This window comes from Sarcophilus harrisii, chromosome 4 (genome assembly GCF_902635505.1).
Source record: "Sarcophilus harrisii chromosome 4, mSarHar1.11, whole genome shotgun sequence".
Taxonomy (NCBI): Eukaryota; Metazoa; Chordata; class Mammalia; order Dasyuromorphia; family Dasyuridae; genus Sarcophilus; species Sarcophilus harrisii.
The window spans coordinates 392,524,470-392,541,229 of NC_045429.1; the positions used below are offsets into that span (position 1 = coordinate 392,524,470).

Sequence of the window (16,760 nt, forward strand, 5' to 3'; positions counted from 1 at the left end):
TTTTTTTTGAAAACAAAAAAAAGGAATGAATTCCATCAAATCCCTTTTTTGACACAAATATGTTTTTGTAGACTTGTGGTTTCATACCAATCTTTTTTATTATACTATATTATAGGAGTATTTGTTCCAGAAATTAAAAATAGAATACTTTTTTAAAAAGAAGTAAAAAAAAATTTAAAAAGAAAAAGCATTTTAGGAGTAAGTGACACTTGAGATAAACCCTGTCTAGGAGGCAGAGATAAGGAAGGCGTGAATTCCAGGCATAAAAGTAGCCTATGCAAAGGCACAAAGAAGAAACTAAAGTACCATAGATGATAATTACTCATATTTGTAACTTAACCCACCACCAAATGGAAAACTGTGTGAAGTCAAGGACTGTGTCTTATCTAAACTCTAGAACTGCCCCAGTGTCAAGTCCAGGAATAAATGACTGTTGAGTGGATTAGTGCACACTAAGCATTTATTTCATTTAATATTCAACCAACATTATTGAATTTTTTCAACTGTAAAATGGGAAAATATAAAAGGAAAAAAAGAAAGCATAATTCTGCTCTCTAAAAGCTTGGTTAGGAATACAGACCAGATCTTTTGACTTTACTGATGTAGAGAATTCCTTGGTGAGGAAATTCCTTCCACCAATGCAACATATCTTCAAGTTTTAGGTTTAGAAGATTGCTGAGAAATTAAATGACTTGCCCAGGATCACACAGCTAGTATATGTCAGAGGAAAAACTTGAACTTAGGTTTTCTTGACTTCTAGGCTGGTTATCTATTTACTACATTATATTGTCTCTCAGATTCTACCTGAGATGAAATAAATGTGTATTAAACAACTGTAGGGGAGTAATTTTTGTTCCTGGGAGGATGAAATGAAGGGAATTGGACAACAGTCACCAATCTTTTCTCTTTTCCCTTCTTAGCATGACTAGGAATCATTCGCTAGAACCAAGGGTTGGAATTTTCTGACCGTAACTCAGAAGAAGATTATACTGAATTTGAACTAAAGACAGCAGAGAAGACAATTCAGATGGACAATCTTAAATTCTTTTTATAGTTTTTTATAAGGTCTTTTATAGTTATATAGCTTTATGTAGCTTATATTTTTTATATAGACTGGTCTCTTCAGAGCCACAACAGCTCAGCAAAGGAGCCAAGTAAAGCTAGTAGGGATAGTAGGGAGGTCATCAGAGATACCCAGTAAAGAAAGCAATTTATTGGAGATGTCTAACAGAACGTAGTATGATAACATCACCACATAACATCTATATAATCCCAGAAGGTCATGGTAAATATTGCCACCAGATTCACATGTTCTTGATCATGTATGTTCTATACCTGTATGACCCTCAATACATGTTCCTCATATGTTCCCTGAATGTGCTCCCTCTCTCACTATTGGGGTAGTAACCTCTAGGAAAGTGTATTCCTATGTGGTTAGAGGAGGAAGTAAAATCTTTCTTATTATTTATTTTGCTAAATTGTTTAATTAAACATGTTTTGCTTTAAATTCTTTCTGGTTGTTCTAGTGAAAAACAAAAACAGTATAACAGTGGGAGCTTGCAAGCTCTGATTTTGAGTGAATTATGACACATGAGCTACCTTAATACTGAAGGAATCAAAACTCTGGATGAGTCTGCAAGTGAAAGGAACCCTGCCTGCTACACAACTAAAGAACAAATTACAATGTAATTTAAGACTAAGTATGAGCAACAGCAAGAGATATTCCCATATAGTGGAAATTCCTGTTTTTGCACTCATTGTCCAATATATTGCATCCAACCCTGAAAAGAGGGCCATCTGCAGTCATCTTGATCTATATCTTGCCATTGGACTCAGATGACTTCAGAGGAGAAAGTGAGGCAAGTGACCTTGCTACAGCATTCCCTCACTTAAATCCAATTAATTTGTATGTCCTGACATCATTTTCCTGATGTCATGGTCCTCTTCAAGAAAGAAGGACAAACAACAACCACAAGGACAACACATTCAAAACATATGTGGAAGCATTATGCTCCAGCAAAAAGAGAAATTCACATGTATTTGTGTCTTTGTGTGTGTGTGTGTGTGTGTGTATGAAAAGGGGCAATGAAAGGTATATAAGGATATATTTTTTGGTGTAAATTTGTTTTATTAAAGCTTTTTATTTACAAAATATATGCATGGGTAACTTTTCAACAATGATCCTTGCAAAACTTTCTGTTCCAGATTTTTCCCTCCTTTCCTCCACCCTCTCCCCTAGATGGCAGGTAATCTGATACATGTTAAATATGTTAAAAAGAGATATATAAGGATATTAAAAACATCTCTATCCTCACTCTTGCAGGCACAGCTAAATCAAGATCATTAATTCAACTAAGAGAATGTTTCTTTTTAGATCCTTTATACTGCTTAACACAAATATTAATATTTTCTGGTTTAATATTTAACTTTTTTAAAAAAAGGATATTGTAGAATTGTGATGGAGAGAATCATCTAAATGCAGAGAGAAGACTATGGAGACTGAATATGGATCACAACATAGTATTTTCACTTTTGTACTGTTTTTTGCTTGATTGATTTTTTTTCTTTCTCACTTTTTTCCTTTTGATCTGATTTTACTTGTGCAGCATGATAAATGTGGAAATGTATTTAGAAGAATTGCACATATTTAATCTATATTTGGATTGCTTGCTGTCTAGGGGAGGGGGAGAAAGGGAGAAAAATTTGGAAAAAAAGGTTTTGCAAGGATGAATGTTGAAAAGTATCTTTGCATGTATTTTGAACAATAAAAAGCTATAATTGTTTAAAAAATTAAAACCATTAGAATTTTTAAATTTTTTTAAAAAGACATCCATTCACATCATATTATGAAACAACTCCAGGAGAAATGTTACAAATGAAGTTCACAACTTACCTCCTCAAAAGCATTGCAACCAGTCACCACAATATTTGGCCTAAATTGTTCCATCTTTATTTTCTTTTCAAGTCTGGTATTAAGATCTGCCAGGGAAGCTTCTGAGATCATCATGATGGGGCTGCAGTCAGGATAAGCCACCTGGCATAGAAAAATATCACAATGACCATCAGGGGGAGTCCTAAGATGGTCCTTTACTTCAATTTCACCCAAAGCTTGGCTTGGTTGGGCAAGAAAACCCATGTGAAAAGCAGAAATAACTCGTTACAGAGAAGTGTCAAAAGGAAAATATGCTCCCTATTTTGTCAGATTAACTTTGCTGAAAGGTTTTTTGATCCCAACATTGAATTATTTATGTACATTCAGCCTTTACAGTTTGTTGCTCATCTAGGACAGTCATGTATTTATGACTGTCTCCTCTTCTCAAGCTTCACAATGCTAGAGGAAACATGTCTTGGAGTTTTGTCTGGGCTACATGACAGAAGCAACTTCTCTGTGGATGTGACAAGGGAATAGAAAAGGGAGAGAAAGCATGAAGCATGAAAAATGAGCAAGAAAATAAAAGAAACAAATTCTGGTCCCTTCACCATTAAATAAGTTTGTGTCTTAAATCTTCTAGCTCTACTTTGCCTGGCTTCAGTTATCATCTTTCAGAGGTCTAATTAAGTTCTAAAACTGACACAAGAGAAAAGAAAAGTTGACCCCTTTCTCTACTATCTCCCCTCAAAAAAAGCTGTTAGAATAAGTTGGGGCAGGGAAAACCACACTATCGTGTCACCTGGTAATTCTGAACAAAGGGAAAGAAAATTTCTTTTGACTTTCTTCCGTTCATGTGGGTTTCAAACTGAACCAGTCGACAAGTCTCTGTTTTTAAGAAGCTGGTGATCCACTGAGATACTTCATCTCCACAGTCTCTACCCTGAATGTCAACGCCAAATATCCTAAGGGAGAGTTACAAGAGAAAATGGAGATCACAAGGGAGATCAGTTCTCAGAGTGACTGTCAATACAAATTTAAAAATTCAACTTACAACCTAAAAATACTGAACTGCATTCTTTTATTGTGAATGATCTGACCAAAACTTCTGTCAGGACTTGACTATCCCAAGGCCCACCTGGCCCTTGCCATGTAGCCTGTGTATTCTTTTGCATTTTGTGGCTGAGCTCAGGAGTTTCATGACTTGATATCATGAAATATTTACTCAGCCTCTCTGATCAGAGTCATTTCCTCTGCTGCCAAGAACCTACTCCCCAAACCAAAAATCTTGGAATTACATTTGATAAATTTTTTATTCTTCAACTCACATATCTTGCTGTAAGGATGGGATGGACTTCATGGCTCTCATTTCTGTGCCAGTTTCATAACTAGCATGATCTCAGTCCTAATCAGGACAGGAAGGAAAAAATTGCTTGCAGCTAGGCTCTGAAAACTTATGCCTGCAGGTATGTTTCCAAAAAACCCTTACTCTATCCTGCTTCTTTTTCAAACATTTCTTTGAACACAGTCTAGAGTTTGTTATTATGCCGAATCACAATGGAAGATACTACATAGTCAAACAATTTTCCTGGGATATATCCTGAAACCTAGAATTCAAAGATTCTTGCCCAAAAAGTTATACCTCTTCACTTATTCCTTATTCCTTATCCCCCTTCTTTCCAGATGCAGATAAACTTATATTCTTTTAAATCCTTTATTAACCTCAATGTATATGCATTCTTTTATGGTTGGAACAATTCCTGGCACTGAAATAAAACTTTAAGAACCCCTAGAAAGGAAAAAAAAAAAAAACAGAAGAAATGAACATCTATAACATTGCTTGCTCTCTTGAGGAGGTTTATTGTTGCTTGTCCTTCATTCTCAGAGAGGACCATGACATCAGAGAAATGATGAAATGACATGTAAGTGAATTGGATTTAAGTCAGGGAGGCATGTGCAAGGTCACCTGCCTTGCTTTCCCCTCCATCTCCATCTGGGTCCAGTGGCCAAATGTAGATAGGGATTATGGGAAATGGCCCCAGATGGGAGGAAAAGGAGGAAGGAAAAAAAATTAGAAGAGAGTGAATATTGAACACTATCTTTACATGTATCTTGGAAAAATAAAATGCTATTGAGGAAAAAAAAAAAAAAGAAAAACCAGTTTTTAATCCCAAAAGGAAAAGAGTGGAACCTTCCTTCTCCCACCTATATCCCCATCTCTCTGTGGCAGAGTACCTGCAATTCCGAATAGCATTGGTGGAAGGTACTTTTCTAGGAACAATCAGATCATCCATATCTGGAGCACTGAGGGTCATTTGGTCATTGTCCCACGCTATGGAAATCAGCACCAGTTGAGGCTCCTGTCTTCCAGTGACCATGTGACCATCTTCCCTTATCACCAGCCAAAACCTACAAACACAGAGAAGAAAAAAGTTTCTATACCTTCTTTATTGATTCTCCAATCCCCTTTTTTTTTCACTCTGAAAATACAGGGAAGTGGCAAGAGCAGCAAAATGCCAAGAGGCACAATAGTGGTTTCTAGAGATTGGTTGTGTTTTCTTGAAACTTCATGGATCTGGATTTAGAGTCAGAAAACTTTAGATTTGAATCCACCTCTGTCGTAGTTGTGTGATCTTGAGAAAAATCACTAAATCTCGCATGTGTAAAATTATGAACATCTTTTCCAGCAGTAAATCTATGTTCCTATGTCATAGGGCATGGAGCCAGGAATAGATCTGAATTCAAATTACTTACTAACTTGGGTTCCTAAACAAATCTTTTAACTACTCTTAACCTCAGTTTCTTCATCTGTAAAACAGGGATGATGATAATAATAGCACTTAGCTCACAAAGTTGTTGTGAGGATCAAATGAGAAAACATGTTTAAAGTGTTTCCCAAACTTTAAGGTAGTAGGTAAATAACTATGAAATTGCTAGCTATTATTATTAGTTATATGTTCCCTCCAAATATAGTCTAAGAAAATCATCAACTTTTCTGTTGTCAAGAGGGGGGAAAAGATTAAAGATTTTACCTCATGAAATATAATAGAGTCTATAGGGGGATAGGATCTGTTATTTCAAGGCATAAAAATCTCTCAAATAAGAAAATTCCCGTCAGCGACTTTTCAATAACATAGAAGACTTCCCCAAGATCACACAATGTCATTTGGATAGTTGAATTCAGGTCCAACTGACTTTCTATGCAGGACAGCTCTCACCTTTCTCTCTAAAGTAGCTTTTTTAGTGAGTGGAGGAAGTCAATCATCAGAAGCTCCATTCTCTCCCCTTCATCTTCTCCCTCACCCCACTCCCCAGATCCCAACTAGATACACTAGACTCTAAAAAGGAGTGACAAAAGAGCAAGGTTCTTCTAGGATCCTTTGACCTAAAATGAAACGGGATTATTCTGGATTACCCAGGATTACTGTCATATAAAATGAATCTCCTATGTAGGGATCCCAGGCTTCTGCACCCAAGGGTCGACAATACAGTTTCTGGGATGGAATTGTTTTGGAGTGAAAAGCACAGTGATTTGGAATCATGGTACCTGAATTCAAATATTAATTTTATGCCTTACTACTTGCAGGACTTTGTAACTAATTTTTTTTCCTGAGGCAATTGGGATTAAGTGATTTACTCAGAGTCACACAGCTAGGAGTGTTAAGTGTCTGAGGTCAGATTTGAACTATGGTCCTCCTGACTTCAGAGCTGGTGCTCTATCCACTGTACCACCTAGCTGCCCCTACTTGCAGGACTTTGAATTAAACAGCCTGTAAGGTCCCTGAAATCTGTAATTCAAATTCAGTTCTGCTTAATGTACTTGACTATTCATCATGAATCATTCACATACTTATTCAGTATCCTGAAATCTCTCATAACCTTGACCTAGCTTAAGAAGCAAAGCTTTACCACACCAGTTTGACAGAAAGCTGTACTAAGACTTCCAAACTCATGCTCTAGACAGTGGGTTAATGTTGCAAAATAATCACCAGATCAGTGTCTTCAGAAGAGCCTCCTCCTCTTGAAAATACGTACTTGCCAAGTTTTTGTCTCTATCCACCTTCTCTTTTTCTCTTACTGCGCTTTCCCTTGGTGAACTCTTTCACGATCAGAGATTCATCTACCACTTCATTGCAGATGATTCTTCAGAAATTCATCTACCATTTTTTTGCAGATGATTCCTCCACTTAAATTTATAGCTTTGACCTCTCTTCAGAGCTCCAGACTCACTTTTCTTTTCTCTTTTTATTAAGGCTTTTTAATATTCAAAAGATATGCATGGATAATTTTTCAACATATACCCTTGCAAAACCTTATGTTCCAGTTTCCCCCCTTTTCCCCACTTCCTCCTCTAGATAGCAAGTAATATATGTTAAACATGGTAAAAATATATGCTAAATTTAATATATGCATACAAGCAACATACAAGCATATGCAAGCAAGCAACAACAAAAAGAGTGAAAATGCTATGTTATAATGCAAATTTAGTCTCCCACAGTCTTCTCTCTGGATGAAGATGGCTCTCTTCATCACAAGATCATTGGGCCTCATCTGAGTCATCTCAGTGATGAAGAGTCATATCCATCAGAATTGATCATCGTATAATCTTGTTGTTGCCATGCACAATGATCTCTTGGTTCTGCTCATTTCACTTAGCATCAGTTCATGTAACTCTCTCCAGGCCTCTCAAAAATCATTCTGCTGATCTTTTTTTTATAGAACAGTAACATTCCATAACATTCATATGTCATAACTTATTCAGCCATTCTCCAACTGATGGCATCTTCTCAGTTTCTAGTTTCTTGCCATTACAAAAAGGCTCACTTTTCTAACTCCTCTGATAGCAATCACCACCTAGCTGCAGGCTCTCATCTCCTTATACCTGGACTAATACAATATCCTGCTAGTTGATCTGCATGCCACAAGTTTCTCCCCAGTTCTATACATCCTCCATTCAGCCTCCAAAGTGATTTTCCCAAAGTACAAGTTCAACCAAGTCACACTGCCTCCCTCTCAATAGAATCCAGTGGCTCCCATCACCTCCAAGATTAAATCTTCTGTTTAATATTCAAAGTCTTTCATAACCTAAGTATTATACACAGAGAGATAATCTTTCCAGTCTTCTTACATCTTACACTGTACATACTCTTTGATCGAGTGACATTGCCCTCTTTCCTATTCTTCAAACAAAATACTCAGTATCCTAATTCTAAGTATTTTCACTGGCTGTTCCCCATTCTTGGAATGCTCTCTTTCCACAGTGAAATGCTTTGAACGTCATTGTCTTAAATGGTTTAGGTATGAGGTTAAAAAAAAAAAAAAGGAATGGAGAAAATAATCTTGAGAGCCCTTTTTCCTCTATACCATTAAATATCAGATTAGCTGAAAGGTTATATGCCTGTTAGAAATACACTCAATACTGAAAATCAGATTTCAAGGAAAATTTATTTTGAAAGAGTCTTAAGGAATCATCTTAATGTTTCTGGCAAGAAGTGGGCTCTGCTCCTTTTTGGGAAGAGGGAGCCCTGAGCACAGAAGTGGGAGAAGCTTTATACTCGCAAGTTTGACTCAGTCCTTCTCCTCATAAACTGGATTGGTCTGTTCCCTTCCAGGTTACAATCTTTCTGATACACCCACTACATGTTTCCCCTAAATATGTATAAACATGTTCCCCCTCCATCATCATACATTCCATGTTCAAAAATGGCATAAAACTCCTCCTACAGATTGATGTTTAATATTCAATTAGCCTATCAAGCAGGCACAATAGTGATTTGGTCAAGTCAAAACATTGACCCCAAGTAGTTTGGGCTGGATCAGCTATTATCTTAAGTTTGTCATTTTTCTCAAAACCACAAGACTCTTTTTGATTTGCTGAATCTATCTATGCCTTCCTAGCTCCCCAATTTCTTGTTGGCTCAAGACTTCTATTGATCACTTAATTGTTCTGTGTAATCTTAATTTCTTAACTTTTCACATTCTGAAAACATCAGTGTTCAGTGATATCCACTATCCTACACTACCTGGAAGCTTGTAACACTCTGTAGAAACCCAACTTTTCAGTATTTCTCACATTGTAATTACAGATTAAAAAAAAAAAAGAAAAACAGCCTTATGTAAATTGATTGATAGATGTGTTTTATTTCTTTCATAATCTATTCAAGGATAAAGATGAAAGTTTAAAAAAATATGTTTTCTATATTACTCCAATCACAACTTAAAGAAATAAACTGGTAATAATATTTATCACTTTCTGCTCAAAAAATAACCTTTCTCATCCATTACAAAGTACTGTTGTCCAGCAAATTAGTAAATATTGCCTTTCTTCCATATTTGGAAGTAATGTTGTGGTTATTCAAGTCCATGTTATCAAAAACTAAAATGTAGTCAAAGGCTGTACCAGTTTACAACATATTTGTTTCAAATTTTTACAAAATTGTTTCACATGTAAAACATTATTCTAGCTTTATTTAAAATTATTGTGCCCTTGATTCTAAAATACTAATTAATTGCTCTGTTTCCCACATTACAATAAAGATATAATGGAGCTATGGCATAGTCAGTAAAAGGCAAATGACTATGGGATGGGAGAAAATTGGGATGTTAGATAAACTAAAAGGATATCAACTCCTCAGTGAAAAAAAAAATTTTTAAAGAAAATAAAAAGATAAAATCTGAAGACATTATTAAAATTTACAGTAATGACAACTCATATTTACATAGCTTCTAAGGTTTACTAAATATTTTTATCACAATCATCCTGTGAAGTAGATAGCACATGTATTACTATTCTCCTTTATAGACAAGTAATCTGAGGCTAATATATTTAAGGTTAAGTGACTTGATGGTTACCCACCAAGTAAGTGGTAAAGCCAAAATTCAAACCCAGGTTTCCTATATCCAAATCCAACTTTCTTTTTATTATCTGAAAAAAAATTTTTGATAGGTAATATAGATAGGATGAATGTGGACATATTCATCAAATCCTGAAAACTATAAGACAGATACCTTTTATGAAACATGAGATAATTTGGGGACAAATAAAAAGAACTATCAGTAATTTTTTATTTGAGGATACTAAACTTATAATATTCATTCAATTCAAAATCTCTTGGAATGACTCAAGGATTTTAAATTGCTTTTAAAGTAGTAGAAAAGAGAACATCTATAGATAAAACTAAGGGGGACGACAAATAGATGCAAAAATGGAACAGATTTGACAGCATTTTTGTAGCAGCCTGTTCTCATCAACAAGGAGATGTTAAAAGGTAACTGATTTTATATATTGCCCCTAAGTTTTATAAAGTACTTTACTGTTGTATTTGACCCTCAAAACAGTCTTTGAGCTAGATATCAAAGATATCTTTTTCTTCATGTTATAGATAAGGAAAAATTCTCAGGGAGGTTAGAATATTTACACATAGTCACACCACTAGCAAGGGTTAAAGATAGAATTCACACTCATGTCCCTCCTGAGTCCAGAGCCAATACTTCTTCCACTATACCAAGCTGTCTCTCCTTTGAGCATCTTACTATTCAATACACTATTAGAGAAAGTGGAAAAGGCACTTAAGATAAATCCAGGAAAAGTATCTGAACCTGACTAAATATATACAGGTGAAATCAGTGCTGGAGACAATACCATTTTCAAATTATTGATGAACCAATTTTAAGAATTTCAAAGAAAAAAAAGATAAATTACTGAAAAAAGCAGAAAAATATTTATAAAACGATTAAGAAGACATTAATAACTACCTACTCATGAGCCACCATGCTCAACTCTATGACATCCTTATGAAAATGGTATACAGGAATGGTATATTGATGAATGTATAAGAGAGATAAAAGCAGGCTTTTTCAGACTATAGCATCACAGTAACACAATTGACTGAGATGTGGAGAATACATGATTCTACTAAGCTTTTGTTGATGAAAACAGAGAAGTGCTTGACTAGTGGAGAGACAATTTAGCTTTAAAGATATATTCACATACATGGGTATACATAAGCAGTCAAATAAAAAAAATCTTTGCACTAAATATATATACATAGATATGTACATACACACATACATGTGTTAATTTAATTCCATTCATAAGCACCTACTGTGGGATCAATGAGTCAATTACCATTTAATAATCACTTATTATGTGTTAAGTGTTGTGTCAGGCTCTGGGGACACTGAGTATCTATTGCATCAAGACTGTAATACTACAAAACATCTTCAATAGCCACTCAAGAGAGACCAATCTAATAATCTACACTCAATTAGAACATTGCAGATTTGGCTAATGTATTGCTTAGTTTTGCTGAAATGTCTGTTCTTCTCTCTCTTCTTCTTCTTCCTCTTCTTCTTTCTCTTCTTCCTCTTCTTCTTCCTCTTCTTCCTCTCCTCCTCTTCCTCTACTCCTCCTTTTCCTCCTCCTCCTCTTCTTCCTTTTCCTCCTCCTCCTCTTCTTCCTTCTCCTCTTCTTTTCTTCTCCTCCTCCTCCTCCTCCTCCTCTTCCTTTTCCTCCTCCTCCTCCTCTTCTCCCCCTCCTCTTCCTCTTCCTCCTCCTCCTCTTCCTTTTCCTCCTCCTCCTCTTCCTCCCCCTCCTCTTCCTTTCTCCTCCTCTTCCTCTTCCTCCTCCTCCTCTTCCTTTCTCCTCCTCTTCCTCCTCATCCTCTTCCTCCTCCTCCTCCTCCTCTTCCTTTCTCCTCCTCCTTTTCCTCTTTCTCCTCCTCCTCCTCCTCCTCTTCCTCTTCCTCCTCTTTCTTTTCCTCCTCCTCCTCCTCCTCTTCTTCCTCTTCCTCCTACTCCTCCTTCTCCTTCTTCTTCATATCACTAATAATAAAAGAAAAGAAAATCCACGACCCTGGGATTTTATGTAACTCTCTGAAAATAGGCAAAAAATAAAAATAATCCAAAAAATATTAATACTCAATGTTGAAGGAACTGTGATATGCTGATACATTATTGGTAGAGCTATGGGACAGTACAACTATTTCAGACAGAAATCTGGAATTATGCAAATAAAGTGATGTCTGTATACCTTTTGGACCAGAGACTTTATTATTGGGTTTATGCCCTAAGGAAGGCATTTATCAGAAGAAAATCCCTATACACAACCAATATTTATAGCAGCTCTTTTTGTGATAACAAAGAATTGGAGATAAAGTAGGTGCTGACCAATAGGGGAATGGATACAAAGTGTATTACATGCATATAACGAAATATAACTGTGTTGTAAAAATGTTGCAATTAATATAGACACACCTGAAAAAAAAATCTACATGACCTGATGCAGAGTGAAGTAAGCAATCAAGAAAACAATATACATAGTAACTACAATGTAAATGCAAAGAAATACATGGCAAAAAAAAAAAAATCAAAAGTTAATGTAACAAAATTATGAAAATTAAGTTAAGTATGGTTAAATGAAGAGATATGAGAGGACACTCCTAATTCCTCCTTCCCTTCATAGGCATGGGAGGTATACAGATGTTATGTACTGCTCACATGATTTCAGACTTTTTCAATATCTCTATTACTTGTATTTATTTTCTTTCCTCTTTAAAAAAGTACTATTTGTTATGTGAGATGGTTCTGGGAGAGGAAGAAGAAAAGGATACTTGGTATTACTATGATGATATAAGAAACAGAAGACATCAATAAAAACATTTTTAAAAGAAAAGTTCCTGCCATATTTCTGGTTGTTCTTTTTTTTTTCTTTTTGTCTTATTTTAGGTGGTTGTTTTACTGAAAGTGACCCAGCAGGAACCAATAGTCTGTCTCTGAGAATTAAGAATATAATTGAGAGGCTGACCTTTCATAACTTAGCCACTGCTTCTTCAGCCAGCGACTAGATATCCATTTAATTGTGTTATATCAGCCTACTTGAAACATTCAGCAGAGGTGAGTGGACAATTCAGAAAATGAATAGATAAATAAATCACAAAGTCATAGAGTGGGAAGCACCCCAGAGAGACTGATTTGCTCATATTCTACAAACCCATATAAGACCACAGTTAAACTGCTCTGTATATATCTATGCCCCATGGTAGAATGGAAAGAGTATGGATTATGCCTCAGAGTGCACCAGCTCTGCCACAAACTATGATCTTGCAAAGTCACTTTACCTCCTAAGTGCCCCGTTTCCTGATCAATCAAAAATCACCTATGTGCCAAAGACTGGGTAGGCTTTACTACTATTTATTGTATATTACTGTATACTATTACTGTGTGGGATGGTACAGTACTACTGTACAATACAGTACAGTAGAATAATGTATTTTTCTATATGGAAATAATCATAGAGACCACCCTATTCACATGAATCCACTATTTCCTCTTTAGGCCACGTAATACAAAACAGCACTACAGCAATAAGAGGTATTGTCATATAGTCAATGAAAAGACAGTCTCGGAGCAGATCTAAGTTCAAGTCTCATATTTGACACATTAACTGAGATTTTGAGCAAGCGACTCTTGCTGTTCTTAAGCTACTCTCTAAGACTACACTGAAAAGCACGTGCCACATCTACATTAATAGATGTTCTCCCTCATTTGGGAGCTCTGTATATCAATAAAACCACAGGTCCAGTCTAATCTCCTATGAGAATAACCCTTTGGTCTGAAGTCCCCAGAAATCTTGATCAATCTTTAACTATCACTTTCCAGTGCTCTGCAATGAAATCATTTTACATCATTTTTGCCAAAAGCACAGTCACTTTCTGACAAGAAACCAGGTCACTAAAGTTGTGTTACACAGTGATAAAGCGACACTGAAATGCTGCTAGCTGACAGAAACTGTATCCCAGAGTGCACCTACATGGGCATTTATGTTTCTTCTCCTGATAGGTCTGCTTCGGGAGCCAAGGTAGCAGGAGTCCTCAAACTACGGTCGCGGGCCAGATTCGGCAGCACCCAGGGCTATGAAGTTTCTTTATTTAAAGGCCCACAAAACAAAGTTTTTGTTTTTACCATAGTCCGGCCCTCCACCAGTCTGAGGGACAGTGAACTGGCCCCCTATTTAAAAAGTTTGAGGACTCCTGCGAGTCGGACTGGCATTCAAGGTCACAGTCCCCAATGACTAAAGCTACTGATTTGCCTGTCCCCTATCCTCCTCTTCCGGGTAAGCGGAGCCCCGGGCTTTCTCTCGCACTCGCACCCTACTTCTCTCTACTTTTGGACTCTACAGGCCCGGACGCCACCTGCCAATCCCGAGACTGGGACAGTGCTCGGGGCCTAATGGTACCTGTCCCTCAGGTTGCCGCTGCGCAGCCCCATCTCCGTGCATTCGGCCTCATTCACAATCACTCCCTTGCAAGACTTGATGGGGTAGATACAGATCTCCGCTACAGTGCCCACTTGTTTGAGGCTCCGCCGCCGCCGACGCCGTCGATCCCTAGCGCTCCAGGCCGCGGCCCCCAGAGCCGTGGCGGCGGCCAGTCCCAGCGCCGCAGCCCCGATCCAGGCGGCCCTGGACTGAGCCGAGCCTGGGAGTGCAAGGCGGAGGCTCGTCAGAGCCGACGAGGCCGCGGCGCCCATTGCAGCTCCTAAACTTCCAAAGGCAGTGCAAAGCGGGCACGGCCGGCGGTTGGCTGGCACAAATAGATTGGAGAAGGGCACTGCACTCTAACGCGAAATGAGTGTGAGGCAGCAGGGGCGCGAACTTCACCTTGGGACTCTCCCGAACACTTTCTCCGGAGGGGCGGAGAGCAAGAGACAAGGAAGAAGTGGGGGAAAGGGGGAGGAGACACACACACACACACGCCCCTTCCCAAACTTAAAGTAGATTTTGATCAAAAGAGAAATGAAAGTGCAGGAGGGCATCCAAGTATTAAATGTTCAGGACGGATTAGTAAGGATTTACTGAATCTTTACTGAATTTACAAAGGAAAGTGTTTTATGCATAATAATATTTTCGATACATAAATCGTTATTACTTTTATTAAACTTTAACTATTGTACTTTTTGGGTGCCCGTTTTATACTAGTTTGACTACCTTGCAGTCTCAGATAAAGGCGCACATTAAATAAGTTCCACTTTATTGCCTCAGATATTAAAGAATTTCTAAGTACGGAAAAATTTAGATTTCTAGTGCAAACTTCCCAGATGTTCCACCAAACTCATCCCAACTGTTAGTCACCTGCTTTTTCTAGCTATTTCCCTGGGAATCGCTCTCACCCACCAGTTCCCCTTTTTTCTTCGGAGGTAGAAGAGGCTTTCCATTCCCTCTCTGTTTTAACGACCTCCTGACGTTCAACCTCTCCCCATCTTCGTCCCCATTCCCACTCTCATCTCCATTCCCATCTTCCCTCCAGTCTTGGTCACCATTCCCATTCCCATTCCCAGTTGTATAGCGTTCCCCTTCCTTGTCCCAGAAAAGTATCACTTTCTTCCATTCGGATTCATTAGACTGACTCAAAGTTACAGAGCTGAAAGATTTTAGAAATCATCTACTCCAAATGCCTCATTTTACAGTTAAAGAAACTAAAATGATTTGTTCACGGTCCCAGAACATTAAGTAGCCAGCTATTGGACTGGAACCTAAGCCTTTCGACTCTATCTGTAGTCTTCTTCCTTTTTCAACGGTGATAGAGTGGAGAGAAAACAGACTGAGTCAAGAGAACTGGCGTCTGCCCCTGATTTTTACACCATCCATGGGACATTAGGCAAGACGTTTCCACTCTTAGAAAATTGAATCTTCTATAATAAAACGAAATTGATTTCATGATCTCTAAAATTCCTTCTGTTCTAACATATGAGCATGAAGGGGGGATGGAGACATAAGTGATCAGGCCGTGAGAGGATATACTCCCCTAAAAAAAAAGATGGGAACAGTTATAGAATTATTTTCTACATATTGTCTAAAGTGACCAAAATTCACCTATTTCTCAAAACACACCTTTTTGGTCTGGCTTGGTTTTTGAGAGACTGTCCTCTTTTAAAATGGTATCTCTGGGGGCTACTTGAAAGCTTCCCAAGACTTGGAAAATTATAGGCTCAAATGGGAAGCAACCACCTTCCCAAGCCTGGTATTGGCTGTTTCCAGTCCCGCCCTCCTATGGAGAGTGCTCTAACAAACTGGAAAACACAGAATAGACTTTGGCCTGAGTAAGTCTTCATTATAAGAAAGTGGGAATGAAAACCTGGACTGAATTTAGCAAAAGTTGTATGAATATTGAACTTACAAAAGAAAGTAACATCTTCGACATATAAATCATTATTGCTCTTATTAAACTTTAACTGTTGTATTTTGGGGGTGCCAGTTTTAGACTAGAATCACTACCTTGCAGTGTCAGATAAATGCATACATTAAGTAATGTTTCCAGTTTATTCCCTCAGATATTAAAGTTTTAAATACTTCTAAGTCTAAGGACTCAAGTATTTATGATTCCCTTCATTTCCTAGAGTTCATGCTTAGGGGAGAGAGGGAGAGACAAGAAAGAAAAACAGGGAGACAGACAAACAGAAAGACAGAGACACAGACATACAGAGAGACAGAGAGATACAGAGACAAACACAGAAACAGGCAGAAAGATAAACACAGACACACACAGAGAGAGACAAAAGACAGACAGAGAAAGAAAAGGAGAGAGACAGAAAGATAAGCATACACAGAGAAACAAAAACAGAGACAGAGAAAGAAACAAAGAGTGAGAAAGATACAGGCAGAGGGACACTAAGAGAAAGACAGACATAAATACTGAGATACAGAGACAGGTGCAGAGACAGAGATACAGAAAGACAGAAAAAGAGAGGGAGACAGAGACAGAAAGAGTCAGAGTCAGAGAAAGAGAGAGACAGACACAGAGACAGAGAAAGAGAGAGCGACAGAGACAGAGTCAGAGAGAGAGAGAGAGATTCTTTAAAAGAAAGCATTTTGTGTAAAAGGCCAGGTTAAACT

The 16,760-nt window shown here is 37.6% G+C and overlaps 1 protein-coding gene across 2 annotated transcripts in view; it reads right to left on the reverse strand.

Moving 5' to 3' along the window:
* The window catches only part of MTARC2 (mitochondrial amidoxime reducing component 2), a 31,868-nt gene extending 17,287 nt beyond the window's left edge, over positions 1–14,581 (reverse strand). For both annotated transcript variants that reach the window (XM_003767722.4, XM_012547893.3), the window contains exons 1-4: positions 14,106–14,581; positions 5,105–5,278; positions 3,672–3,834; positions 2,894–3,034 (exon numbers count right to left, since the gene is read on the reverse strand). In XM_003767722.4, coding sequence (XP_003767770.1) covers positions 2,894–3,034; positions 3,672–3,834; positions 5,105–5,278; positions 14,106–14,398 — 771 coding nt within the window. In that variant the 5' untranslated portion in view covers positions 14,399–14,581. The remainder of the gene's footprint in view (positions 1–2,893; positions 3,035–3,671; positions 3,835–5,104; positions 5,279–14,105) is intronic.
* Positions 14,582–16,760: the final 2,179 nt, after the last annotated feature.